General features: G+C 37.7%; 1 protein-coding gene across 1 annotated transcript in view; it reads left to right on the top strand.

Moving 5' to 3' along the window:
* COL14A1 (collagen type XIV alpha 1 chain) overlaps nt 1-10,700 on the top strand; it is a 114,539-nt gene that overhangs the window by 1,157 nt on the left and 102,682 nt on the right. Inside the window, exons 2-4 of the mRNA XM_032693881.1 lie at nt 2,339-2,461; nt 8,136-8,252; nt 9,291-9,434. Of these exons, the coding sequence (XP_032549772.1) occupies nt 2,374-2,461; nt 8,136-8,252; nt 9,291-9,434 (349 nt within the window). The 5' untranslated portion in view covers nt 2,339-2,373. The remainder of the gene's footprint in view (nt 1-2,338; nt 2,462-8,135; nt 8,253-9,290; nt 9,435-10,700) is intronic.

The following is a 10,700-nucleotide window of genomic DNA, read 5'->3' as shown; positions in this document are numbered from 1 at the left end:
TCGCGGGGCGGGAGGCTCATCTTGTGGCAGGGCTCTTGCTTTGGGAGAGTTTGGTGTCTGCTCCCAGCGCTGTTCTGGCAGATAAATGATTTACCAAATACTTACTGAAAGGTGATATATATATATATATGTATATATATATAAATCAGGAGGAATAGGATATTTCTTTTTAGTCCCAGCCAATGTCAGCCACGAGGTGGCTGCAGACGGGTAGTTGCCTTTCCTGGTTGAGTGAACTTTATGTGCAGATCATTGCAGAGGTGAATTTGTACCTAGTTGATCCAGCACCAGTTCTGTCTATCCCAATAAATCTTACTTCTCTGCACAGTGGCTGTTCTCTAAAAGGAGCAGCGGAGAATGTTTCTACACAGGATTACTAGTCAGGTAGTATTTATAGCTCTTATTTGGGAGGAGGGTTTATGTCAAATCTAGCAGATGGGGAATTAAACCACCACTGGGAATGAATATTTTAATGTCTGAGTTATTACATGGAAAGAAATCCCCACATCATTAGTGGTGACTGCATGGAAGAATGAGTTGTATTCTGTTCTTTGAAGAGTTTATATTTACTTAATCCAGGTGTATTCCTGAGTGAGGGGAAAAGAATAAATACGCAATATGAGATGCACAAAGGATGGATTTCAGACTGTTTTAAGACTCTCTTCATTCTTCCCATTGCCTGTCAGTAGGCAACTGTCTGCTGACTGTGGTCCTTGAGTGTCTGACTCTTTGGTTCATGTAGTAGGAAGCCTGGGCACTTTGCTCATACTTCAGAATTCTATCTGGAGGATGTACCCTAAAAACCAGGCATACCAGTACATAAGTTTCTGGTGTACATCTCTGTTATCGGATCTAGCTACTTGCCTTTGTCTTAAGAGATTTGTACTGTAAGAGATTGATTCAAAATATGTGTTTAAGTAATGTGAAATTTGTTGGCTAAAACTTTGATAACCTCCTGTAGAGATGTAATTTACGATGTATAACCCCCCTATATATTTCTAGGAGTTATATCGAGCATTAATGACTGGAATGTAGACCTATCAGTAGACCTGATAGGTAGACAGTAGACCTATCAAGTCCTGGGATAACTATGGCAGGTTGTAAATACTTGAAAAGAGAAGGAAATGTGGGTTTTATTATGTTATCTGTTTAATAATGGTTGAAGTGCTTCAGTCTGCTTTTTATATTAGATAGTGGTTGAACCAGTCACTTTGGTGCCTTCCTCAGAAGTGAAGGAAAAAACATGGAAGGCAAATATGGTGATAATATATTGGGCATATTAGAGAAAATGACACAGGAGGTGAATGGGGGGAACCTGCAACACAGAAATACATAAACCAAAATTTACCCAAATTTACCCATAAACCTTCAAATGCTGTCTCTTTGACAGCAGGAAATCTACTATTAATTATCTTAATTTGATTCTCCTGTAGTATTCTAACAGGAGAGGGCAGCAAAAATTCTTCTTCTTGGCTCAGAAAATCAACTAAAACTAGTGCATTAAAGTTGAGTGATAGATAAATGTACGATGTTAGGAACATGTTGATGTATCTTGAGAGATACTTCTGTGTATGTTGAATAACTGTACTCGGAAGTGTTAAAGGCCAGGTTCAGATGATGAAATTGATACTGTTGTTAAGGTATCTTCTGTGGACAGATAAATGATCCTTTCTCGAACTTGTTCTTTAGCACCAGAATTGTTTCCTGTAACCCAGCTAGTTCACCTAGGATTACACTGAGTGTTCATATACTGCTGCATTCTCAAGTGTTGATGTTCCTAACTGATCAGGTTAGAGCAAATGGTTTTGATCGTGATATTACCTATTGTGAGTGCAGGTAGTACAACAGAGAGCACACAATAAGTTAAATAAGGTAGAAAAAAGGAAAACAAGTAGGCTGTAGAGGACAAAGAAGACTTGTGTTCCTTCAGAACAAAGTTCTGCCTTTTTTTACAGACTTCAGAGTTCTTTACCACAGGTATCTTGATAATCAGGTGCTGCAACACTGGGTTGTATAGAGATACATGTTGTACCTCGTTGTGCGTAACATACTCCATTTCCAATACTTGTGTATACTTAGCAAGGAATATACTGTTTCTTTTTATCTGGGCCAAGTTTTCAGAACTGTTGAGTAGCCCAAGTGCAGTTCTTTGTCCCTTTCAGGTAAAATATGCTTTGGTTATAAAATTACTGCCTGGAAATTTTGGCTCCACTGATATCTGTGATAAATTCCTATTTTTTTTTTTTAAATGGAATCCAGATTTTACCCACAATTTTCATTAAAGTGGATGCATTATCTTTGCAGGTTGAGTAAGTCTTTTTGATCTATGTGTTTTCAGACCTGCTGATACTGTGTATATTTGAGAGGAAGAAGATGCTTTGTCGGTATGAGATACCGAGCTGTTTCCTCTTGGCTTTTCTAGCTGTCACAGCATTCTTCATCAGTGATGCCCAGGGCCAAGGTAAGTCATAAATAAGAAGATGGAGCTTTTCACTCTGATGTGCAGAAATAGAGTTTTTTATTCCAAATGCAAGTGTTACTTTCCTCTTAGTAGGGTTTGAATCCAGTACTGCTGAAATGGAGCAGGAGTTTTGCTGCTGATCTTGGGGGGCAGGGAGGAGTAGAATTACATGTTCGTGTGTGCTCTTTGAACCTACTATCTCAAATAGCATAAATATTTGTGCAAATTTGTGTCTGTTGAAATGAGTTATCCACAACATTTTTTCTTCTTATTTATATAAAAGCACTGATCAGAAATTGCTGTGACTCTGCTCTATGTAATCAAGAAGGTTTGAAGGATCAGCTATGATATTAAGCTTGTATAGAATATATTTTTTTCTTTGTTGGAACAGTGGCTGTTGTAACACTTATATCATTCCATATTGCACAGATCTGCTAAATGTCACAGACTACTTCTACAGCTTTTAAAAAAAATCCTTTGTGAGTATTAAAGGATATTGCTGGGATTGTTAGGCTTACGTACATGTTGGATTGTATTGACAGTGGCTTGACTTCTAGAGAAAATTTATTCTATTGCTTGGGGAAGAAGGGAGGAAGAATGCCAATGAGTTTTTGTGATTTCTAAAGAAAGATGTTTCTCTCAACTCTATATTTATAAAATCCCTTTGCTATGAGACTGTATGGGCATAGCTAGGAGCAGAATTCGTTCCTGGGGCTCTTTTAAAGTGTTTTGTATAATGCATTATTCATGAGCACATTCAGAGACTATTGGCAACCTGAGGCTTTTGAAGTTCTGGTAAATGCAAGTAGCTTTGTCCAGTCTGCGTGGCACTAAAGGGCTGGGTAAGCATACCATCTTGTATGTTTGGGAATCTGTGAGCACTTTATGGGCCTCTCCCAGAACTTAGGGACACATGTAAGCTGTAATATTTGATGTCGGCAATGTGAGGTGAAATGAAGAAATGTGTGATCCCAGTGTTCAGTGCATCAGTTGTTCTGGTCAGAAATGAGGTCCAGAATGTTTGTGACTTAATGAGCCAATAAAGCAAAGCATATGGTTAGTCCTTTCTCTGTATTTCAGTCTGAATACATATGGTTAAGATTTACAAAACAGGATTGGGGGTTGAGATCCATCTCCACAAAGTTTTGTGAATTTCCTTGATCTTGGAAAACTATTCTCTTCCCCACTGTTTTTTTTTTTGTTTTGTTTTGCTTTTGCTTCTTGTTATTATTTAAACTTTGATTTAGTCAGTTATATGTAAAGGGAAAAAATTCTCCAACTATTAATGCAATGAAATGAAGGTCAGAGAGACGCTTTTTTCCATGGTAATCACACTAGCAGAAGCTAGAGTTGGTGTACTTGATGAGTAAAGAACAATACTTCCCTTGTTCTTCCACTCTTTCAGCAAGCATCAGCTGTGGAATGCTGTCAGCACGTGATATTAAGCTAAGTGGACTAATGCCTTGGCCAACATGACTGTTATTTTATTGAATGAAGTGATATGAAGTCTCTGTTCTATGTTAACAGAAAAAAAATATTTCTTGTTACACTTAAAGTAGTAAGATGTTTCTCAAATCCTTTCTTTTCTTAAGAAAATAAGCAATAAGCTCTTCGTGCAGCTGACTATTTACAGTTTAATACAGCACTAATAGTTTGTTTGTCTGTTTTAAGAAACTGTAAGCTCTGCCAAGGTGTAGGAAGAGCTGGTATTAGTTCCAGCTTGTGTTTCCTTCCTTTGGCAAAAGTGCTCAGGTAAAGGTGTGTAATGTGACTTCTTGGAAAGGAGAATATGTTTCGGAGACTGAAGCCAACATGCCTGAAGCTACAACTTATTCCTTCAGCTGAGCTATGTGGTTCTGTCTCATTTATTGCCCGAATGACTAAAAAACCACATAGTGCCATTCAGTTTTTACTCAACAACAATTGCTTTTTCAGCACTGCTGTTTCTTCCACATTCAGTATAATGTATAAATAACAGCTCTTGTCTACTCATATTCTTATATAGTACATGCAAATAGTGCTGGGCAAGAAAAATACTTCAGAATTTTTCATTTGTTCATAAAGTAACTTGTTTTGAGAGTAATGTATTTAAAGATGGAAACTTTTCTTTGTGTAGCAATAACTTCCATGTTACAGTAGCATTACTGTAATTGCTAAGTAATTGTAGTGCATATTAACTTGCTCAATTCTTATGACAGAAGTAAATTGGAAGCCACAAGGTTTAGTTAGTATCCAATCTTAGACTATTGGATGTCTTGGAGAACCGTACACAGGCGATTTATGGCATTTTTCTTTTTCATTAAGATACTGAATAGTTGAAAACATTCTTTCCCTAGTTGTCCACAGGAGTTATGTGTTTGGAGTGGTAATTTATCTGGTGGCATAAACCAAAGTCTTGAACTTATCAGTTTTCTTTTGGGTGACTGCTCTAATGCTGCTGAAGGCCATTCTCTTTTGCATTCCTGTAAAACAACTTAACGAGATCTAGCTACTGATTTTTATCAGTTAACTGACTCAGCTTGGATTAATTTTTTTCCCTTTCTGCAAGAAGTGAGATTTTGTTCCACAGACAATAAAGGTCCAAAGAAATAAAGATATCCTCTTCAGGTTGGTGAATGTGTAGTAATTCCCATCAATATTTTGTTGTCTGTTCGAGTGTTAGATTTTTAACTTCCTTAGCTGTATGTACTTCTCTATGCCAGAACGTTAGTCTTTGCACAACTAAGACACAGTTGATTATCTGTCTAGTGAATAATTATTTTCTTTCTTATGGTTAATTGCTGTGTGGGAATGTCCCTTCCCCTGCACTGCTGACTTTGATACCAAAAGTACCCAGTGAAAATTGACCAGTTATGTAAAGACTATTCTGGCACAACTTTTCTAGTCTTTCACATTGTAACTCTGTAGTAAACAAAAAAACTTTTGGTGATTGTGTCCTTCTTTGCTTGTAAGATCTGTGATTGTTTTTTAGGGGCTCAAAAATTTACCTGGTTTGGTGATGGCTAATAGCAATTAGGCCAGAACTATGCTTCTTTGTTAGAAGGTGCTTTCATAAACTGTCAGGTTGAAAGTAGGATGGAAAGGAATGACGGGGAAGGAAGAAGATGGCAGAGAAAATGAACTCTGAAATTCTTAGACATGTTTGTTGGGTTTTTTTTGTCAATCTTTAGTGTTACCTTGTTGCTCTCTGCTCTGCCTCTTAATCCCCAAACAAATTTATCACTTAATCCTAGTAAAATCTGCAGCATTTTTGCACTTGCATACAGTCATTATTTAAAAGTTTATTTGCTATTCCTGAGACAAAATAAATAATAAAAGGAATTGCAGATTTATAAGCTTGTAGGTATGATTTGTCACTCTTGGTTCATTCAGCCCAAATTTATTGTGATTTATGTATAGCTCAAAGACACAATGAATCTTGAGAATGAATTAAAAGCTGTAATCCATAATTACAGTCTGCTTGGCTTTAAAAACTTTTTGCCATAGTCTGTCTTTTTTTTTTTTTTTACAATTATAGCATGCTGAATGTTCTTGCAGAAACCTGCCCAGCAAAACATTTTGCAATACAAGGGCCAAATTTTCAAAGAACTGATGTTGTATTTGCAGCAATTCCTGCACTTTTACTTGCAGCCTCTTTTTGTCTAAACTTCAGGGAGGTGACAGGCAGACTGAAGACAAGGTCTGACAAGATTGTGTCCAGCAACTGAGGACATGCACAGGTTGGGTGTAAGCCCAGTGCTGCAAATCAGAACAGTTTTGAGTGTATGGAGTTGGTGTGCTGCCTGCTGTTTCTTTCCCCTTGCTTTTCTTGAGCTTATTCTCTAAACTGTTTGAGAGTGTGGAGGTGTCACTAAGCTTCTCCTGATACTTATGTACTCTCTTTTCTGTGTTCTGGTGTTAAGTCCCTTGAGGCAGAGAACTGCAGAACCTGCCTTTAGTCTGACAAAACTGCCACTTACGGAACGAGAGGCTGATGCAAGGGAGTGCATCTCTTGTATTAAATCTCCCGATTTTTACTTTGAAGATCCAAAATGTATTTAATGGTAGATGACATGAAAAAACACGCACCCCCAAATCTCAAAAAACTACAGCCTGGCTCTTTCCTTCTTTCTTCCCCCAAACTGTTGGAAAAAGTAGCATGTAGGAAAAAGTAATCGGTTCAGGATGGATCTTTGGCTGCTGCTGGTGCCAGAGCTGCATTGGCTGTAGCAGGTCAAATGGAGAGGCCAGAGACTGTTGGCTAGCACACTCTGCCTCTTGACTCAGATGCTCCATGTGCTGTAATCCATGTGCCTTAAATTTCAGAAGTATAATGAAAACTGTTGGTTTATTTTATCTAATGGACCAACAAATGGTGGGCATAAGCCTAGTCAATTAAGAGCTATTGTAGCACTGGGGAAAAAAACCTACCACTTCTCTGCTTCAGATTTGCCTTATTTCTTAAACTTACTAACAGGAACCTGAAGGGTGGTAGTGCCAGACACACCAAAGGTTTGAAAAATGAAGGAGAAAGTTCAGGGGGCTGTGAAGACACCAGGAAAAAGAGCAATAAGGTTGATGGAGGTGTTTGTTAAGATTTTCTAGCCCTTTCTGTAATTCAGCCTCTGGGAAGTTTCCCTGGCTACCTCTCCCTGTAGATCAGTTTGTTCTTTTTGAGCCAAGCCCTATTCAAATGTATGAAGATTTCCCCATACTGACAGCCTTGGATACCACAGGCTGCACTACTAGCAGCTCTGCTGCAGTTGTTCAGTGAAGGAGGGATGTGCCTCCCTGAAGTAGAGCAGAAATGTTATGTAGAGTGTAGTCTACATCAGTGGAGCTTGACTGAGCAGAGGGATGCAAGACCATGGAAAACTAGTGTATGTGCAGAGGCACAAAGTTGCTGATATCACAGTACCAATGTGGAGCAGTTTTCACATTTGTTCTTGTGTGGATTTCTTCACTGATATATCACCTCTTTCTCAATCATTTCATGCTTTTATTCATTTCACCTGCTGCTTCAGTTCGAAACCTAGGTGATGGCAGAATATAAATAGAAGCTGGATTTGCTTACCATCCAGATTGCCCCGGTCGAAATCTTGATTTGCCTGTGCATGCTTGCTAGTCTTCATAACACTGAAGCAGTGCTTGCAGCTGTAAGTCTTTGTGCTGCTTAAGCCAGGTTTGCAAATTGGGCAGCTTATATTCCCTCTGCCTTGTGCATGCCTGTCTTTTCTCTTGGTTATTCTCTCTTCACGTGGATTTGAAAATTTGGCCCTGAGTGACATTAAATGTGGATAAATGAGAGGTGAAGGAGTCCAGGTCATGCATATTGCCAGTGTAAGCAAGGAGAGCAATTTTAATTCCCATATATTAACAAAGAGCATTTTTATTACCAGCTTTGCTTGCTAAACTAGAGTCTTAACATCTAACATGGTTTGTCTTTCTGTCTTCTGCTATTAGGTTTTTAGTTTGTTTTTGTGAAGAGATAAATAAAAGGTCTGTCTGAGGGAAGTAGTGCACCTGGGGATGTCATTTTACAAACTAATAAACTGATGTATGTGACATTTTAAATAACTTGCATCCTTTATCATTAAAATTTTGTGTTGTCTTCCTATATGTGTATATTTTTGTTTAAAATTGGTGGTTACTTTTTATTTGAATTTAAAATCTTGTTTTCTTTCCAAACTTGCAGTGTCCCCACCAACAAGACTAAGATATAATGTAGTGAGTCCTGACAGTGTACAGATCTCTTGGAAAGCCCCCAAAGGGCAATTCACTGGATATAAGCTTCTTGTCACTCCGAGTTCAGGTAAAAGTCTGTATGTTCTCTTTTAAGGTGAAAGGACTGTCTTTCTAAGGCTTAAAACTTTTCGGAGGCTAGTGTTGTTCCCTAAGGACTAAGAAACTGTGAGCAAGCTTTGGATAATGGAGTTGACCAGCTGGTCAACAGAAGAGACGGATTGATTTCACTGAAAGGTGGTCACAGGCATAGAAAATGTGAATCGAATGCTTAAGGTGTCAGAAGTGGGTGAATGCTAGTTATGCTTCGTATGTAGTCTTTGGGAATTGTGACTTTCTTCCAGTGGGGTGTAAGGAAGTCTAGGAAGTATTCAAGGGAAAGCATTGGAACCCTAATTTGGTCAGAGTTTTGAGGTGGATCTCCCTGGATGTTATCCCATAGTGAGCTCTCCAGAAAAGATCAAAAAGAATTAAGAAACAAACAGCCTATAAAATTTTTTTTGAATGGGAAGTTGAAAAGGTAGACAACAAAGTGGCTACTTTGTGTAGGGCTATAGGGGTCCTACTTCTGTACATTTGAATTTAAAGTTAGATATAGAAACAGGTTCTAATATAGAGCTAAAATGCCTATCTGTACATGTTTGTATACAATCTTTATGTATATAAATGCACAGAGAAATGTTTAATATTTGTATTTATACATGAGAATTTCCTTGCCCAAAGAAATCGTTGAAGAGAGTATTCAGAGTTTACATGGGTATGATGGGGTTGGAACTGGCAGCCAATCACAGAGCATGGGTATGATGTTACCAAATATGCCAGCTTTTTGTAAAATGTTTCATTTCTTAATATCTTTACTGGACACTGCAGCTATTTCATGAGGCCCAGATCTTAGAGTGTTTCTATTTAAGAAATGTGGTTAGACTGCCTGACTTCTTGCTTTTTTGGGATGGTCTCTGGTCTGACTGTATGGATAGTCCCAAAAATGGGAATGCTTGGGTCATGATAGAGCTTGAGGTGTTTTTAAGTCATTACATTTGCTCTGCTATAAGAATAGCAAACAAAGTTATGTATTTTGGGGGTTTTTTTTTTGTCTTCTTTATTACAGGTGGAAAAACAAATCAATTAATTCTTCAAAGCACTGCAACCAAAGCAATTATTCAAGGTCTCATTCCAGATCAAAACTATGCTCTTCAGATCATTGCATTCAATGAAGACAAGGAGAGTAAGCCAGCACAAGGCCAGTTCAGAAGTATGTGTCTCATTATGCCTGACATGCAGAATTTATCAGATGTTTAGTATAACTTTTGAAATGGTAACAAGCCTGACAGAAAGGAGATAATGGAAAAACAATTTCTTCTGTGGAAGAAGGGTAATTAAAAGCCACAGATTTTAACTGGTACAAATACAACTGGAGGCCTGAATTGATTGCCTAGGAGATTCTTGCATTGGGCTATCTTTGTTTCCATTGGATTGGTGTCCCTTTCTTCCTCAATCCATTAGGAAACTAGCTGGTATCTTGTGGAAAGAATCTTCAGTGAGTGAAAAGAAGGGAAGTGCTGTATTCTGATACTTAAAAAATTTCCTTTTTATTAAAACATTGTTATAGCTGTACCAATTGGCAACTAGTTGCTAGTTCAATACTTTGAAAGGCTGAATTTTTACTGGTGTGTATATATATATGTCTTAACTGATTTATCTTGATCTTCATGTTAAACATGAATTTGGTCCATAAAGACAAAAATGTGACAGTGTAGGAGTACAGTTGAAAGCCTACAGTTGAAAGTTGAATTCCCTTGACACTGAACATTTCTCACTGTCACTGCTAAACTGTCTTTCTCTTAAAACCAGCACAAGATAAAATATGCTGAGTGCTTGATGTGGTGTGTGTCGAAGTCTTTCTAGCTTTTCATCACTACAACTGTGTGTGTAGTACCTTAAGTTCTGTCCTATTTAAGAAACCCACAAAACCACAGGTTACTTTAGCATTAAAGAGAAGCCCACAGAAGGCTACAGCAAATTCTATAATACTAGGTGTGACTGGTTTTTAAATGACCTTTACTCTTTAGGAAAAGTAGAGCTGGCAGCTTGATTTAAGAATATGGGGTAGTGCTCTATTTAGTATACTCTCTTTGCTGCAGGTGAAAACATGTAGTACCTAATAAGGCTGGAGTTTCATTTTACAATATGATGCCTTACTTGAGTAAAACCAGATACAGCGTATATACAAATCCTTCTTTTTCGTTACCCTGTATTATAGTTCCCCCCCTTTTCTGACACATGGCCACTAATTCTTGAGATGAAAAAAGGTCAAACATATAAAAAGCTTTGAGAATATCATCTGGTTTGGTGCACTGGAAGTATGGTTTTAGTGCTGCTGGGTTGTAACTGATGTACAAAGAGTTCTCTAGCCTATAATAAAATTTTATTGTTAAAAGAGTGTTTCTCTTTATATAGCCAGGTATACATTCTTATTCTAGTACATAGTATTTAATTAACTAAGAGCAATGTTTGTTTT

The sequence above is a fragment of the Chiroxiphia lanceolata genome, chromosome 1 (assembly GCF_009829145.1).
Source record: "Chiroxiphia lanceolata isolate bChiLan1 chromosome 1, bChiLan1.pri, whole genome shotgun sequence".
Taxonomy (NCBI): Eukaryota; Metazoa; Chordata; class Aves; order Passeriformes; family Pipridae; genus Chiroxiphia; species Chiroxiphia lanceolata.
This window is presented reverse-complemented; position numbering and strand designations above follow the sequence as displayed.